Below are 19,346 nucleotides of genomic sequence, written 5' to 3' on the forward strand. Positions count from 1 at the left end.
AGAAGTCCTGAAAGGTGAACATCATAATTTTATAATTAAAATTTTTCCTCAATAAAAAAATTAGGGTCAGAAAAGCTTTTCTGAGATCACAGACAGAAAATATATTACTATTAGAGCAGACAAATTGGTATTAGGTGTCAGGTATAAAATCTGAGCTCTTTCCATTAATCTACACTCTATCTTCACGAACCCACATTTACCAGGCCCAATTTCAAACTGAGACCAGAATTTCTGCAGTTTTTTAAAATTTAAAGTGTTGGGAAATGCACATCTTGAAAAGGTCAATTATAAAGCAAATATCCTGGTCTTTAGATGATAAACTTATATATTTAAATATTAGGGAGATGAGCAAATATACAGAGCATAAAAGGTAATTGGATTTTCTTTAAATATGACAAAACTCAAAATTGACAATCAAAGTATAGAATTAAATGACTATATACATGTATTTGAGAGAGCAAATATTTAATATAAACACTGAATATTTTTAAATCTATCTATCTATCTATCTATCTAATTTTTCCATCCTGAATAAAGTATCCTCAGGCTTCCTCTTATCTTTATCCTCCATGTTTGAAACTTCCTAAAATTATCAACTATATAAACAAAAAAAGGGATGCTCAGAAGGAACAAAGGATGTTTTCAATGAATTTTTTACTCTGATTACTAAGTTCAGACTATAGTTCCTTAACTGCACGAGCTGCAAAAGGAAGTCTGCTATAAAAAAGATCTGACAACATTTTGAACTAATGATGGTGACTGCTGTACAATGCTTTTGCTCATTTTGTCAGCATATTATTCCCTAGAAGTCAAGGAAGTAACAAAAGCAAAGGCAGGACATAATTTTACAGTTTAACTGCTCAAAAGTCTCAAAAGTTAAATTTCCTTTTAAAGTTACACTCACTAGAGCTTTAATGGAAGTTTGCTTACTCCTAACTCCCCATGTTCCAGGCGAATAATGCAGCAGGGATCATCATCGTGTACGTGGGGGAGATTTTACATTTCAGCAGCAACTTTTGTTAAACACAAATTTGAGAAGGTTACTCTGCCTTCCAGAGGCAATTTTTTTGAGGAAATTTACATACTATTCAGTACTTCAAACTGAAAGAATTCATTTATTTTTATACTGAAGAGCAGCATGACAGATAAAATACTGTAAACCTGTGAGTATCTTTTTGGATAGCATTTTACCTAGAAAGGCAAGTTGTCTTCTGTAACTCTGGTAATATAAGTCATCAAGGTTTAATGATTCTAGGTAAAAGTAAATAGCATACACTTATGTTTATTAACCCTACTGTATTACTACTAACAAATGTCCAGCTTAAATATTTTACATATTCTATAGCTTAGCATGGCAAATATTTGGTAACAAGCATATCTGAATACATTATTCACGCAAGTTACACAGAACCAAGTTAGGGGCAAAACATAAAATCGTAGGCTATAGGCACCACGAATTATCACATACTCCATTATTATTTAATTAATTTGGAATTCACTTTTAATAACAGCACAAAGATTTACTCTGTTTTACAGAAATGACTGACGAGTATAGGAGTGCTATTGTTTATATTACAGATAAAAATCTAATCTTGACACTTATTAGCCATGAACCATACCTCATCTTACCTAATGAAAGATAATTTGTAAGCCTTTATGGAATATTCCTAAAATGCACAGCAAAGTAAAAAAACAAATCTATAAATGATAACTCATAGAAGAGAAGGAAAAAGAAAATGTAATGAAAACTGTATGACAGAAATATCTAATTTATGGTTGAATATACAAGGTACAATTACACTACGTTTAAGTATAATATTTTGAGGAAATGTTTTAAAAATCTGGAATGTATTTTTGAAGTTTACATTTTAACAGTTCTGGCTCTCTTAGGGAACACAATAAAAAGTGACTGGCATTACTATACATAAGATCTGATTTAATTTTTCCACCTACTCTTTTGCTTCTTAAATCTGATCTGAAGCCATTACAGAGGAATAGCCTTAAGTTTCAGGGAATATGTACTTTTTAGTCACCTAAAAGCAAATTTCCTTGTTTATTAGAATTCAACTTCATTTTACCCTTTTTCAGTCACAGAAAATTTAAGAAAAATTTTTGATTCTCGTTTGCTGTGACATGTTCACTCAACTCATTAATATTCATGATTCTCATCTGATTTATAGATAAATCCATGCTTTTTCTATTTTCTTCTGCTTTTTGTCTTGTGGGCAATTCAAAGCAGACCCAGGTAACTAATAACAAAACTCAAAAGTTAGATCTGCATTTCTCTAACTTTGCTCAAAAACTTGATAGAAGTTCAAATCATCATTTAAACACTTATTTTTTGGATTATCTGTAGGTTATACTTGTCATTCTTATAGAATGGAGAAATCTGCTATGTAATATGAATCTGTAAGTTACTCTGTATTTAAGGAATATTTACTTCTTTTTATGTAGTGCACCATACGCCTCAGTACTTAAACATTTAAGGAAGGTAAGATAAAAGAGAAGGAAATGGACTAAATTCAGGACTCACAAATGCGAAATCAGTGACATAAAAGACCTTCTTTTAAAGGCTATGGTATGAAAGAAAGTCACAGCAGAGTACCTGTACATCCTGCTTCATCTGCCTGAGCTTCAGGCCCCAGGATTTCTTGCCCTTCCTTTCCTGCTGAAATCAAAGAAGAAGAAATTAAAATAGATCTATAGTGTTCCTAATACAAATGAAAGACAAATGTTTAAAGTTTTGGATATCCCAATTACTCTGATCTGATCATTACACATTGTATACATGTATCAAAATATCACATGTACTCCCCAAATATATACAGCTATTATATATCAATAAAAGATTAAAAAAAGCAAATCCAGGTGTCACAAACATTTTAACTTCCAGAAATCTGAAAAGGAAACTTTCAGTACAGATTATATTTAATTTGGATTTTTTCCTTTTATGAATATGGTAATGTGTCTTTGAAAAGTAAAGCTGTTTAAAGAAATTAAGTGGACAGTCTTATCAAACTCACAAAGATATGTTAGTGAAGTAAAAGCAGTATAGATTTAGATATTCCGGAATTATATATATTTTAGGATTATAAGCAAACTGGAATTTTAGTACTATTTTGGGAAAAGAGCTCTACTTATAGATGGTAGAATTATATATTTTTATTTCTTCTCTAAAGCACAAATTCTATGTTCTAGGCACTGTGCTAGTAACTTACTTCTTTTAAGCTTTGTAACAACATATTTTATAAGTTAAAATACTTGAGGCTTGGAGAAGTTAAATAACTTGCCCAAAGACATGCAGCTATTAGGTGGTACAAATGAAATATAAATGCAGGTCTGATTGACTCCAAAGCCCACTTTCCATCACACTGTTGCTCATTTAACTAGGGTACCAGAAAACTAGAAAGATGACTGGACCAAATGTTACTGTGCCCAAAGTAAACACCTAAGGCATTATGCTTTTTCTTTCACTTTATTCATTATTCTAACTACTTATATGTAGTAATCAACAATATAGTGCTACTAACAAATATTTTTAAGATATCTGTCATCTTCCCTTGCTACCTCTACATTTACAGTGGGCTATCATACAGCATAGGTTCAGAATAAATATTTTGTATTATAAATAAATGCATACTTTTTGAACAAGCAAAAAGTATGTTTTATATTTTCAGGTACACTTTATTTATTATAATAGTGTATTAAGAACATGTGCATATATGAAAGGCATGAAGAAGTTAAAAACTGTTCTTTTTCTAACTAGTAGCAGAGTATATGTCATAATTATGATCAGAATACTTATACAGTCACACCGAAATACTATAGTTATCTGCACCCTAATCAAATTGCACTGAATATTTTAGTCAAAAGTCTTGATTTAGATTTCTCTTAGGTTTGATTGTTAAATTGAGAAATAGAGCACTAATCAAGTAAAATCTTTGCATCACATTATAGCATGTATTTCTTTTAAGTGCCTTGGATTATCAGGTGGATTTATTCAGCAGATTTTCTTTACTCATTAACTTTCATACTAGTACTTAAAGATGATCATATAGGAAAAACAGTTAAAATATGCACAAACCTCTTAGATCAATGTAAAAAACACTTTTTTAAGTAGATGATGAGATTAACTTCTGCTTAAGTCTCATTTTACACTTTCCATCAGTAAAATGACAGTTTAAAAATTCTTGGTAAAGTGTTTACAAAGCTGTAGGATAAATACAAGTGTTTGCTAAGTGTCTGCAAACCTCTAGCACCCCCTTTTTCTCACTTCAATGTGTCTCCTTAAACTACGATAATAAACAGGATGCCAACCGGGTAATTATATGATGGTAATATAGTTACTGATTATTGTAAACCTATGTTCCTTATTTTTCTAAAATGAAAATCCAAACAGCCAGAGTTACTACCTGGTAAGATGGAATATGACATTGATATTAAAGGTTAAAATGACATTTTTGGACATTGCTAGTTTTTCTACTTATAACTATTTTAGGAACTGCAATTTGATTAATTTATTTGTTTCTTCATTTCTTCGTCCCCCCTTGGGATAAATTCTAGGCTCTTTAGATGAGTATTTAACATACTTCAGAATCTGCTCCCAGGCCTATTTCCCACAATTTAAAAACTAGAAGTATATTTTTTTCCCTCATTATTGAGGCTGGAGTTTTGGTTGAACAACTAAGACCATGGTGCCTAATGAAAATAGACAACATTCTAATGTTGGCCTTTAGCACTGCAAAAAAATGCTGCCTCGGGATAGGCTCCTTTCTGCATCATCCGTGGACTAGCATGAGTGTGTCTGCAAACAGGCTGTGCTAAGTATTTTTCAAGCAGCAGTATCTCTCATGTGTTCTGATGTGTTCTGGATTTAGGAATTAAAACGGGAGTAAAGTAATAAAATCTACTTGTACATATTTTTTTCCTGTAAGACGTAATAATGTCAACAGATTGACTGGTTAACCTAAATGCAATTTTAAAAAGAACACTAGAATGCTCCTAAGGTTTTTGTTTTTAGTATAAATCCTAAAGCAAATATATAAGTGAGAAAAATGCCTGAGTAATAAGACTTTGTTTTTTCAAAATGAAAAATAATGGAAAAAGGTGGCCTAAAAAATGTCATGAAATACTACTCAGCAATAAAAAAGAACAAACTATTGATACAAGCAACAGCTCAGATGAATTTCCAAGGATTTATAGAGAATGAAAAAGCCAGTCTAAAAGGTTACATACTGTATGATTTCATTTATGTAACTTTCTTCAAATAACACAATTGTAAAGATGGAGATTAGTGGTTGCCAGGGGTAAGGAATGCCACAAGGTAGAGGGACAGGGGTGAACATGTAATGAGAAATGAGAGTCTGTTAGTGACAGAACTGCTCTGTATCTTGACTGTATCAATGTCAATATGCTTGTTGTGACATTATATTATGTTACCACTGGAGGAAACTGGGTAAAGGGTACATAGGATTTTTCTGTATCTGTATTATTTGTGAATCTATTATTATGTCAAAATAAAAAGTTTAATTTAAAAATAAGTCAAAGGCAAATATTGCAAATTTAGACCAAAAGAGCTTATGGCTTGTTCTTTTTAGTCATAAGATGAAATTCCTAGTAAATAAAAACAAGGATGGAAAATGTGATTCATTCTAATAAAACTCCAGAAGACTTACTATCATTTGCAGGATAGCACAGTTTAAGCTGAAGGACTGATTATTTAGCATATGTGTTAAATTCAAAAACTTGTATTTTTTGAAATTCACACCCATGTGTCTCTAACCATTTCAAATATGTTCATGGGAATATCTTATTGCAACCTCTAAGAAGGCACAGTAAATGCTTAACTGAATCAGATTTCCCTTTCCTGGTTTGTCTACTCCTCTTTGACACACATTCACACACGCCATGCACATTTATACCTGTATAGATACTCCTTGACTCATGATGAGGTTAGATATTGATAAACCCCGTTATAAATGCAAAATATCATGTCAAAATGCATTTAATACACTGGTCCTACTGAACAACACAGTTCAGCCTAGTCTACCTTAATGCTCAGGACAATTACAGTATCCTACAGTTGGGCAAAGTCATCTAACATGAAGCCCATTTTATAATAAAGTATTAAAATCTCATATAATTTATTGAACACTATATTGAAAATGAGAAACGATTACACAGGTCCTTGGAGTGTGGTTTCTATTGAATACATATTTCTTTCACACCACTGTAAAGTTCAAAAGTCTTAAGTCAATGTCGTAAGTTGGGGACCTTCTCTATACCTTTTCTGAAGTTGTTCCCTCTGCCTAGAAAGCCGTTACCCAGTCCAAATGAGTAACTTCCACAGATTTTTAAAAGGCCAATTCACATCTCTCTCATTCTGTAAGTCATCGCTGAGCCAGCTTTCTGCTATTCCTGCTAAGGGAAAACTATCAAAAAAGCGAATGCCAACAGATTCCTGAATTCAAACCTAAATGTGTTCAAACTTTAGAGATGAAATGTTTCACTGTATACTTTTCCTGATAGTTTCATTTTCCCACTCTTGTATCTTCCAATTTATAATATGTATGTGAATATTTGGGGTATAACTGTCTAGCAAAGTTAAAACAAATATAACTCACAACCTCCATGAATACCCATTAACTTAGATAATGATTAAAAATATATACCTGAGGTCAGATCCAGTTAAGATGGAGAATCCACAAACTGTTTATGTCTGCTACTGAATCTAGCTAATAAAACTTGAGGAGAATGAAGAGAACAGTTACTTAAAGACTCTAAAGGGTAAGTCACAGCAGGTGGACTGGAGAAGATGACATGACAAGAATTCAGAGTAGCACAGAGTGATTCCCCTTACCTTTTTCTTTCTTCTTCTTTTTTTAAAAGGTACCCCTGGCCTGGATTCAAGGGAGCTTAAAACCTGAAAGTGGGCCCTGGGGCATAGCAGTGAAGGCTCTAGGAGAATCCTTCTAGTTTAGGCTCAAGGAGCAGGAAAAGGCTTAAAGAAGAGAAAAATTGCCCTTTTCTCCCTTATTCTCTTGCATCCTAGCTTTCAAGGTAGTAGCAGAGATAATGATAACTGCAAGAATTTAAAACTTTGAGGGAGGGAAAACTTCCTCTCCAGTAGGAGGAGCTGTGGCCCTAACAGTATAATATAAACTCCACTGAGCTCTTTCTCTCTCTGTCTTCTTTCAGCTCTTCTACAGGCATAGATTCAGGAAGTATGTAGCAAAGTAGGGTAAATAAAGTCCCAGAGTTTTGGCTAGAGGACTGAAAAGCAGAGTCTCCAGGAACTCAAAGTACTGAGATCATGAAAGAGAGAGGCTCAAGAAAGTGACTTCATAAGGCTGTTTATGAACTCTTGGGTTTATGCTCAAACTTTTCATGTGTGAATCTGATCACAGACTGTGAGAAACTAAGTATAGACAGACAATTACCCATGTTCTAGATTGGACCCTGGGTGGTACATGAAGGACAGATCTGAACAGCATTTCAAAGGCTTTGAACCAGTTGTGGAATCACAACCTATATACTGGCTGGAGACTGCATCCCAAATACAACTGGATAAATTGCCTGTTAAGCAAAAAATATCAAAATTCTCAATAGGATTTAAATAAGATGAAGTATTAGTCTTATTTAACTTATTAATCTCATAACATAAAACTTGAAATATCCAGGATATAATCTCAAATTACTTGGCATGTGAAGAATCAGAAAAAGTCTCAAGTCACACAGGAAATGATGATCAAAAAATGGCAACATTGGGGAAAAAAAAGATGTTAGAATTATTAAACTAAGACATTAAGACAACTATTATAAAAATGCTCCAAGAAGTAAGGGTAAACACTGTTGAAAAGAATGGAAAGATAGAATGTCTCAGCAAATGGAAGATATTTAAATAAAAACTAAAAGAAAATTTTAGAACTAAACATACAGTAACCAAAGTTTAAAAATCACTGGATGGGCTTAATAGTAAAATGGAGATGACAGAGCAAAGACTGGTGAACTTGACAGTACATCAATGGAAACTATCCACTTTGAACAAGACAGAGTAAAAATATTTATTAAAAAATAAAGAGTCTCAGGATATGCAGGACAATAATAAAATATCTAACTTTCATGTCACTGGAGTCCCAGAAGGAAAAGAAAGCTGTAGTGCAGAAAAAAAACTAAATAATGTTTAAAAATTTCCCAAATTTAGTGAAAGACATAAACCAACAGATTTAAGAACTGAACCTCAAATAGTAACCTCCTAACCCCCCAAATCTAGGCTCAAATCCATTAATCAAACACTAGGCTCAAATCCATCAATCAAACCAGTTTAAAAAAATACTAAAAAGAGTCAGAGGAAATAATATATAATTATAGGGGATCAATGATTTAAAAGACTACAGAGTTATAATCAGAAATCATAGATTCCATAAGAAAGTGGAACATGTTTAAAACAAAAAATATCTGTCAGCTCAAAATTCTAAATTCAATGAGAATATCCTTTAAAAAATGAAGGTAAAATAAAGACATTCTCAGATAAAAAGTATAGTTCATTGCTGGCAGATCTGTTCTAAAAGAATTACTAAAGGAAGACTGTCATAAAGAAGGTGAAATGAGGGACACTAGGAATGTCGGGAATAAAAGAAGAAGAGAAATGATGTAGTACATATAAAAACTAAAATAAAGGAGGGAGAATAAGAAGACTTACAAGAAAGATTTATACAATCCACTTGGCACGGTAAAAGATCGATTCTAAATAGACTGTGAAAAGGATGTACATTCTAATCCATAGAGCAACCACTAAAAGAAATCTATACAAAGATAGTCAAAACTAAAATAAATTAAAATGGAATATTAAAAAATATTCAAATGATCCAAAACAAGACAGAAAAAGAGGACCAGAAGAGTGAAAATACAGAGAGAAAAACAAAAAACAAATAATAAAATGATAAACCCAAATCCAAACATCAAACATTTTATGAAATATAAATGGCCTAAACAAACCAATTAAGGGCAGAGATTATCAGAATAGACCAAAAATAATAAAAACAATCTCCATTAATATCCTATCTACAAAAATTACTTCAATTATAATGACATAGTTTAAAAGTAAAAGGATAAAAAATTGTATCATGAAAAATTATATCATTAACCAGAAGAAAGCTAGCGTGATTACAGTAATATCAGACAAAGTAGACTTCAGTGATAAGAAAATTATCAGAGATCAAGAAAAACATTGCATAATGATAAGAGGGTCAATTTGCCAAGAAAACAGAGCGATCTTAAATGTGTATGCCTTTAACAACAGAGCTTTAAAATAAGCAAAGCAAAAATGAACAGAACAAAAAGTAGAGACAAATCTACAATATTCTTGCAGACTTCTAAGACTCCTCTTGCATTAACTGACAGAACAAGTAGACAAAAAATTAGCAAGGATATAGAAGAACAAGGCAACATTAACAACTAGATCCAAATAACATTTATAGAACACTCACTCCAATGACGGAATTCACATTCTTTTCAAATGTACACAAAATATTCATGTAGACATACCACTTCCAAGATCATAAAACAAATTTTAAAGGATTGAAATTCTATAAAGTATGTTCTATGATCATAATGACCAGATGTCAATAGGAAAAGGATAAGAAAATCTCCAAACATTGGAAATTAATAAACCAATTTAGAGAGAATCTATGGATCAAAAAGGGAAATAAAAAACACATCAAAATTTGTGGAATGTCCCTAAAACAGTGTATAGAGGGGAATTTATAGCATTAAATGCTTGTGCTCACGCCTGTAATCCCAGCACTTTGGGAGGCCGAGGCGGATGGATCATGAGGTCAGGAAATCGAGACCATCCTGGCTAACATGGTGAAACCCCGTCTCTACTACAAAATACAAAAAAAATTAGCCAGGCATGGTGGTGGGCGCCTGTAGTCCCAGCTACTTGGGAGGCTGAGGCAGGAGAATGGTGTGAACCCAGGAGGCGGAGCTTGCAGTGAGCCGAGTTCACGCCACTGCACTCCAGCCTGGGCGACAGAGCGAGACTCCGTCTCAAAAAAAAATAAAATAAAATAAAAAAATAAAAGAAAGGTCTCAGATCAAAATTCTGAATTGTGTATTAAAAGAACAGTAAACGAGGAGCAAAATAAACCCAAACCAAGCAGAAAGAAGTAATAAAAATCAGAAAGCAATAAAATTAAAAAGAAAAACAAAACGGTGAGACAAAAAGCTGGTTCTTTGTAAAGATCAATGCAACGGACAAAGCTTTAGTAGGATTGGTAAGCAAAAAAAGAAGCCACAAATTGCTACTATCAGGAATGAAAAGAGGATACCACTGTAGAACCAGCAGATATTAGAAGGGTATAAAGGAATGCTCTGAACAACTGTGTAAACATAAACCTAAAGAAGTGAAATAAGTAAATTCCTTGAAAATCAGACACTAAACACATCCAAGATGAATACAAAACCTGAATATTCCTGTAAATATTTTAAAATTGAATTTAAAAAACCTTCCTCCCAAGCAAAACAAAACTCCAGGCCCAACTTGTTTCACTTGCAAATTTTATCAGATATTTAAAGAAGAAATAACACCAATTTAAATATTTTGTTTAAGGCCAGGATTACTCTAATACCAAAACCATAGGACAATAGTACAAAGAAAATAAAAGAAAAAGAAAAAAATTATAGACTAACATCCCTTATAACATTGACACAAAAATCTTCAACAAAATATTAGCAATACACAAAAAGAAAATGATCAAGTGAGGCTTTTCAGAGAATAAAGCCTGATTTAATATTTGAAATTGATTAGTGCATTCCTCCATATTCACAGATTAAAGAAGTAAAACCGTATGATCATTTCAATTGATGCAGAAAAAGCATTTGAAAAAAAGCAACATTTATTCATGATGAAAACTTACAGCGAACCAGGAATAGAAGGGAAGTTACTCAATTTGATAAAGCATATCTACAAGAAACCTACAGTTAACATTATACTTAAAGGAGAAAGACTATGCTTTCTCCTCAAGATTAAGAAAAAGCCAAGAATGTCCATTATCACCACTCTTGATGTCTTGCAATAAGTCAATAAAAGAATTATAGGCATACGCATTAGAAAGGAAGAAATAAAAATGTCCCTATTTGCAGAAAACAAGACTGTCTACATAGGCAATGAACTGGAAACCAAATTAAAAGAAAAAAACTTCAAGCCATTCACAGTTCTTACCTCCAAAAAAGAAATACGTAGGTGTAAATTTAACAAACTATGTACATGATCTGTATTCTGAAATTATGAAACACTGACGTAAGAAAAAGAAAACCCAAATAAATGTAAACACGCACCATGTTCATTAATTGGAAGACTCCTCAACATTTTAAGGAAGATGTCAGTTCTCTCCAAATTGATCTGCATATTTAACACAAATCAAATCAAAATTTCAGCATGATTATTTTTTAATATAAATAAGATTATCTAAAATTTATATGAAAAGGCAAAGGAACTATAATAGCCAAAATGATTTTGAAAAATAAAATTAGAGAAATAACGTCCTCCAATTTTAAGACTTACTATCAAGCTACAGTAATCAGGATTACGTGGTATTGGCAAAAGGATGGATGTACAGATCAACAGAACAGAACAAAGTCCAGAAACTGATCCACATAAATACAGACAATTAATTTCTGACAAAAATGCAAAATATATTCAATAGAGAAAGAACAGTCTTTTCAACAAGCAGTATTGGAACAATTGGACATCCATATTGAAGAAATGAAACTTCACCTCAATCTAACATCTTACAAAAAAAATTAGGTCAAAATAGAACAAGCCCTAATAAAAAGGTGAAGAAAACAAAGAGAAAATCCTGATGATCTGGAGTTAAGCAGAGTTCTTGCACATGACACCAAGCATGATGAAAATCATGATCCATAAAAAGAAAAAGTGATAAACTAAATCTCAATTAAAACTTTTGTTCTGTGAAAGACAAGGATAAGAGAATGAAAAGACAAGCTACAGTAGTCTTTACTACAACTCTAAAGAACTCTCAAAATTTAATAAAATAAGTAACTCAACTAGAAAATACATGTATACATATGTAACAAACCTGCACATTGTGAACATGCACCCTAGAACTTAAAGTATAATGAAAAAAAGAAGAAAAACACTACAGAAAAAAAAGAAAAGAAAATACACAAAAGGTGTTAAGCAGACACTTCACTGAAGAGGACATAGTGTAACAAACACATGATAAAATGTTTAACTTCATTAGCCATTAGGGAAATGCAAATGAAAACCAAACCTATTATGAAAACACACCTATTAGAATGGCTAAAGTAAAAAATATGATAAAATAAAATGCCTGTGGCCATGTAGAGAAAGTGGATCATCTCTTATTTATTACTGGTGGGATGGTACAACCACTCTGGAAAAGTTTGGCAGTTTCTTGAAACATTAAACATATACAACATATTATGCAACAATCACACTTCTAAATATTTACCCTAGAGAAATGAAAACTTAACTTCACCCCCCAAAACCTGTATACTAATGTTTATAGCAACTTTACTCATAATCTCTGTAAATTGGAAACAACCCAAATGTCCTTTCACTAGTGAATGGATAAACTGTGGCACACCCATACAATGAAATACTACTCATTAATAAAAAGGATCAAACTATTGATACATGCAACAACTTGAATACATCTGAGCGAAATAGAAATGTTTCATATTGCATGCTGAGTGAAACAGATTATGTTCCATGTTGTATGATTTCATTTTTATAACATTTTCAAGAAGAGAAAATGATAGCAAAAGATCACGGTTGCCAGAGTTTGTGGTGGAATGAAAATGTGACTAAAAAGGGGTAGCATGATAGTGCTCTGATGATAGAACTGTTCTGTGCCCTGATTGTCATGGTTGCTACATGAATACACTTATGTGTGTGTGTGTGTGTGTGTGTGTGTATTAAAGCTCAAATAAATATCAAGTCAATTTTATAGTATGTTAATTAAAAAATATTTCCTGAGATCTTAACGCTCAGAAAAAAAAGAAACTTACTTTTCTAGTTCTAGGTGCTAATTCTGTAAGTAGAAATCCAGAAGAATAGGAGTGTTTACAGATTTTTAAAACTATTTTAATGTTTTGGTCTCAGTTATTTGAAAGACTAACATAATAATACACAATAATGTTTTTCTATTTAATCAATCCACAAGTAGTACAGAAATCAGATCCAGAAATCTTATGAGTAGTTTTATTTTAGGAATAAAAAGAAATGAGGCAGTGGATAAGGGCAAAAGCTTTAGAGTCAATTATTCCTAGGTGAAGACATTGGCTCTACTGGGTCTGTGAGTAGACTCTGGGGAGTGATACAACTCAGTTAGTCCTTAGTTTCCACATGTATACGACTAGAGCATTACATCATAGGACTGTTGTGAATACTGAACTCTCGTTTAGCCCAATGCCTAGCAGAGTGCAAATGGCCATTATTAGGGATTCTATAAATATACAAATTGTTTTGAGACTCTTAAAATTATCTTTATTACATGTAGAATTTGAAGATCATCTTGTCCAAAAGATTTTCACCTGAAATTAATTCATTAAATTTTAAGAGCAGGGTATAAATGGATTGACAATTATAGGAATGATTTAATTAATTAACTAATCCATTCATCCAATTCAGTATTTGAGGACCCATGAGCCAGAAATTCTGTAGATGTTGAAATACAAAATTGGAGAAACCACTAACATCAAAGAACAAAGGTTGGGGGAGAGAGAGACAGAGAATTATAACATCATTGCAAGTGCTGCAACAGAGATGTATAACATTGGATTACATGATAACCTAATTACCATATTTTTTTTCTCTAAGCTGTTCTGAAGGAACTTATTTAACAAACAGTGACATATTCTTATACAACAGTGATAATGAGTAAAATAATCTAAGGAAATAACATTCAATTTCAGTCATCCGTGTACCCTCATTATCATTCCTTTTCTCTCAGCCAGCAAGAAAAAAATATTCATTTACCAAAAAAACTAAGAATAACCAGCCCATATACAGTACAGGCTTGCTAAACATTTTGACCCTAATTAGTTAAGTAAAATATCCAAAGTTCTGAATCATCTGAGTGACTTATGATAGTACAGAAGTTAATGGCATAGTTTATAGACTCAGACCACCTGGTTGAAATTACAGATGATACTATCAGTGACTCTGGTAAATTACCTAATGTCTTTTGTACTTATTTTTTCTCATCTATAAAATGGGGCTAAGTAACCTGCCTCATTACAGTATTGCAAGGATTAGACTAATATATAAAACACAATTTAGAACATTACTTGACACAAACTGCTCAGTAAAGTTAGTTATGATTATTAATATTAGCCAGTGGTTTATGAATTTGTGTGATTTTTTTTTTACATTGTGGTCTGCAGAATAAGGGATCCACAAAGATGTCCACATCTTAGTACTCTGACTCTGTGACTATATTACTTTAAATGGTGAAATGGACTTTGCAGATGTGATTAAAATTATGGACCTCAAGGTGGGGAGATTATCCTGGATTATTTGGGTGGGCCAGTTAATCACATGAGCTCTTAAAAGTGAAAGAGAGGGAGGCAGGAGTGGAGACACGATATGAAAGAAACTTGATCTGTTTTCCTGGCTTTAAAGTTAGAGAAAAGAAGTCACAAGCCAAGGAATGCAGGTAACTTCTAGAAGCTGGGAATGGCCTTCAGCCAGCAAGGAAATGGGGTCCTTGTATGACCAAAAGGATCTGACCACACCACCATCTGAGGAAGAAAATCAATCTTCCCCATGAACTTACAGAAAGGAATACAACACTTAGATTTCAGCCTAGTGAGACCTGGGATAGACTCACAACCCACAGAGCCGAAAGAAAATAAATTGGTGTCGTTTAAATCGTAAGTGTGTTGTCATTTGTTATGGCAGCAACAGAAAACCAATACAGGTGGTTAAATATTTATAGAACAGAGAGAAGAATGAAGGTAACAGCAATCTGCCAGCTAGCTACACATAAGATTGCTCTGTAGAGGTCAATATTGTTTTCTTTTTGCTGTTTTAGTTTCATCAGATACTATGAATCTGAAAATCAACAGTAATGTAGTAATTACTGGATTCTAGCCTTATTGGAGGCCATGGGAAAGTAAAAAGAATATATGATATGGTAACTTCTCTTAAGATGTTTCTATATGGATGGGCATTGATACTGACAGAATTAACTCTGCACTGCTCTATTATATGTATGGATGTCATATTTAATGTATATGTATTTTTCTGTTGGACCTATAAGAAAACAAGAATAGCATGCTTTGGAATCAAATAGACCTGGGTTTGAATCTTGGCTTTCCATTACTTAATGTACCATCTTGGCAAGATATTTAACCTTTCTGAGCCTCATTTTCCTTATTTTTAAAAAGGGGCCAACATCTATCTCACAGAGCTATTCTAAGTATGAAGATAAATAATATTTGGGAAAGCAATTAGCATTAGGTCTGTACAGGTACACTCAGTATTATTTTTCTTACCAAATATGTGAAATGTGGGATTGCCACTGATTGTTAATTTATTGTGTCAGCCTTCCCAGTCCTCCAGTGTTTTAGAGAAGAGGCATATTCTCTCAAACCCCAACCAGGCCTGAACAGAAAAGCCTAATGAAAGCAGAATTAGCCTGATTTATCCTTGCCCCCGAAGTTCAAGGTATTGCAACCAGGTCTGAAATGGGCGGAAGTAAGCTGGCACTCTGCAACATGGAGGCAGATCAGGAAAAGTATAAAAAACTTTCCTTTGGGGCAAGATATCTGACATTCTATTAGGCTAAGGAATGGGACAAGAGTCAGAGATCTAGGAATGATCCTCTGACCTACCATGCATTTTGTAAGCTGAATTATTACTATATTCCAATATTTTTCCTTTTATTTTATTACTGCTTATTAAAATATGTTTGAAAATTCCAACTTTTTTCAGATAATATATACTAACAAAGCCCAAGGAAAGGGTTTTGCTTCATTTTGATCAGAAATTTTCAAAGTATCTCAATTTGAAAAATTTCAGACTTACAGAAAAGCTGTAAAAAATTAGAGTTCTTGTATACCCTTTAACCAGTATCCCCTAAAGAGAACATGACATAATCACAGCAGTGTTATGAAAGATATAAAATTAACATTATACAATGCTATTAACTTATCTAGGGACCTTATTTGCCCTTTTCCAGTTTCCCCACTAATAATCCCTTTTTTTTTTTCTGGCCCAGGAGCCAATTTAGTATGCTACATTGTATCATGTGTCCATAATCTCCTGTAACCTCTACCAAAATTTGATAATCCAATCTGTTTGTCTTTGACAAGTTGCTTCTGTCTTTATTTGTATTTTATGACCTTGACATTGACACTTTCGAAGAGTACTGGGCACTTATTTTGTCGTATGCCCCTCAACTTGGATTTCTCTGATGTTTTCTAATTATTAGATTGAGGTGATGCATTTTGAGCAAAAATATGACTAAAGCAATAGGTGTCCTTGTCAATATACCACACTAGTGGCACATGTATGTCACTATGTCTTATTGCTGGTGATATTATCACCTGTAATTGATCATCTGGTTAAGGTGATGCCTGCCAGGTTTTTTTTTTCCACACCAGTTATGATGTTTCTCTCAGCAATTATTAATTATCTTCTGGGAAAATACTTCAAAATTATGCAAAAAATCTTCTTTCTCGTTACACTTTCACCCACTTATTTTAATATCCATTGATATTAAAAGTTCTTTTAAACAATTATTACCATGATATTTGCCTAATGGTGAGTCTCCATTTCCATATTTACTTATTAATTTATAATTGGATTTCTACTATAAGGAAGACCTGTCCTTTCTCTCCCAGGTGTTTAAGTATTTATATCAATAGAGATGGATAGATATTTCTTTTATTTTCTGGATTATAATAATGCTATCATTATTTATCTTGCTGCTAAAATTTTTCCAGAATTGGCTATTGGGAACTCCTTCAAGTTGGCTCCTGTGTTTTTTTGACATGCTCTCATCATTCATTCATTTAGTCATTCATTTTTTGAGATGGAGTCTTGCTAAGTTGCCCAGGTTGGTCTCAAACTCTTGGTCTCAAGCAATCCTCCTGCCTCAGCCTCCTGAGTAGTTGGGATTACAAAGCCTCCTGAGTAGCAGGGATTGCAGGTGCATGCCACTGCACCTGTAATTTATTTATTTTTTTACTTATTTATGTGTACTTACTATTCCAGGCTCATCTTCCATTTTCCCTGCCCTAGATATAGAATCAGCCATTTCTCCAAGGAGGCCTAGTACCTTCTACTGGAGAATGGTATTTGAATCCTAGATCTGGGTATTATCTATGTTCACTACTACCGGGTGTCACTGCTTTCATGTCTTGTTAGTAGGCAGGGTTTGGAAATATATGTATGTACACTAACATATCCCATCGATATTTTCATATTTATCTGTTTTTATATATATTCAGAACTGTAAGTTCATACTGATACCTCCAATTCCAACTGAACACCATAGCCCTGAACACACTAGCCTTTTATCTTACAGTGAGAAACCTGGGTCTTATTATCTTAAACATATTTACTTACTTGTTATATCCCAGTATACACTTAAATAGTTTCAGAACAACCCAAATCTCTATGACAAATTTAATAACTGCAAGGAGAATGGAAACAGGGTAGTAGGCATAGGGGGAGGAGTGACACTTCCCTGAGCACACCTTTTTGTAGAGCTTATTTATATAACTATGGCAATGTTTCCTATTCCCCCCCAAAATAAATAATTTAAATCATCCAGCAGACAGGGAGAATGAAAAATACAATACCAACAGTAATAAAACTATTATGAATGAGGTATGGAAAACAAGAAATTACCTAAGTAACTTTGGAAAATATTTTAAATGACTACCTATTATAAGGCTAATGACCAAAAGACCTATACACACCGTACTCTAGATAGCAAATTTGTTTGACTGGTTTTTTAAAGAAGACAGAATGTACACCAAGGTTCAACATTGTAGGGAAAGCCTACACTCCTTCATTAGTGCCACCTCTGAATACTCAGATACCCAGAAATACTTAAATATTCATACAGTACATTTAGTGCAAATGGAAGTGTTCCCTTGTAAGTAGAGCTAAAAAATAAAACAACACTCAGGGGTCATCTGGCCCATTGCTTTCATTTTACATATGTACAAGTGGAACTCAAGAGACGGTACAGCGAAGACTAGAAGCCATGTGCTCAACCTTTTCTAAATCATACACCACCTCTGGTTGAAAATGATTCCAAAGAGTAGGTTCAACTCAATCTTGAAGGATGAATACAATTTGTTTCAAGGCTTAGATAGTGACTGATACATTCTTTACATTGCTTATAGTATTTTATTATAATTTATGCCCAAGAAAGCGTTATTACTATGTGCTATATGATCAGAGTTTTAAACATTTTTAACATAAAGAAGTTTAATTGTCTTGGCAGTTTTGTAAACATGTAAATTTCTAGAGAGCTTTAAAAACTACATGTGAGAAAAATGTTTTTAAATCACTGTTAATGGGACAGTTTTAAAACTCATCAACTGCAAAATATTAAGAAATAGCTAACATGTTAAACAATATTTCACATTATCAGATTAGTTTTATACATGTTTTAAAAACTGAAAGCATAAGGAAGCCTTTAAGACAGGTGTTTCAAAAGTTATACTTAAAAAGTTTAACTGACACAAGCATGAGAATTTTTGGCTGAACCACAAGATCTTGTAAGATTAATACAGACATGTTGGAACATTGCCAACTTACACTTTCTTCTCTACAGAGAATAAAGTTGATAGTATTTTAAGTCAATAGCACTTACTGTATAAATTTTATTTTTAATAACAAATGTGTCCTAGTTTAATATTTACAATAAAATACTCCTTTTTCCATATAATTCTTCTTTTAAGAACTTAATCCTAATTTGGAGTTTCATTCACAGATAATAGCTTTTTAAAGGTACTTACTACATACTTACAATTTCAATAGCATATTATATTTCCCAATATAATTTAGATCTTTGACATTATGTTACAGATCAGTGAATATCAGAATATTAATGTGTTATGTCACATTTTTATCTGCATAGGTTAAACCATTCTTGCATCCCAGGAGTAAGTCCCAGTTGATCATGGTGTATGATATTTTAAATTTCCTACTGAATTCAATTTGCTATTATCTTGTTGAGGATTTTTGCATTTACCTTCACCAGAGATGCTGGCCTATAATTTTCTTGTGTTCTTATTTGAATTTGATATCATAACAATGCTGGTCTTACAGAATG

The 19,346-nt window shown here is 32.8% G+C and overlaps 1 protein-coding gene across 18 annotated transcripts in view; it reads right to left on the bottom strand.

Moving 5' to 3' along the window:
* The window catches only part of ZEB1 (zinc finger E-box binding homeobox 1), a 216,698-nt gene that overhangs the window by 49,999 nt on the left and 147,353 nt on the right, over nucleotides 1–19,346 (bottom strand). For 11 of the 18 annotated variants that reach the window (XM_030798920.1, XM_030798917.1, XM_030798926.1 and 8 more), the window contains one exon: nucleotides 2,606–2,668. In XM_030798920.1, the coding sequence (XP_030654780.1) occupies nucleotides 2,606–2,668 (63 nt within the window). The remainder of the gene's footprint in view (nucleotides 1–2,605; nucleotides 2,669–19,346) is intronic. The other 7 variants (XM_030798931.1, XM_030798918.1, XM_030798928.1 and 4 more) reach the window with 1 other exon arrangement.

Source organism: Nomascus leucogenys, chromosome 18 (genome assembly GCF_006542625.1).
Source record: "Nomascus leucogenys isolate Asia chromosome 18, Asia_NLE_v1, whole genome shotgun sequence".
Classification (NCBI taxonomy): domain Eukaryota; kingdom Metazoa; phylum Chordata; class Mammalia; order Primates; family Hylobatidae; genus Nomascus; species Nomascus leucogenys.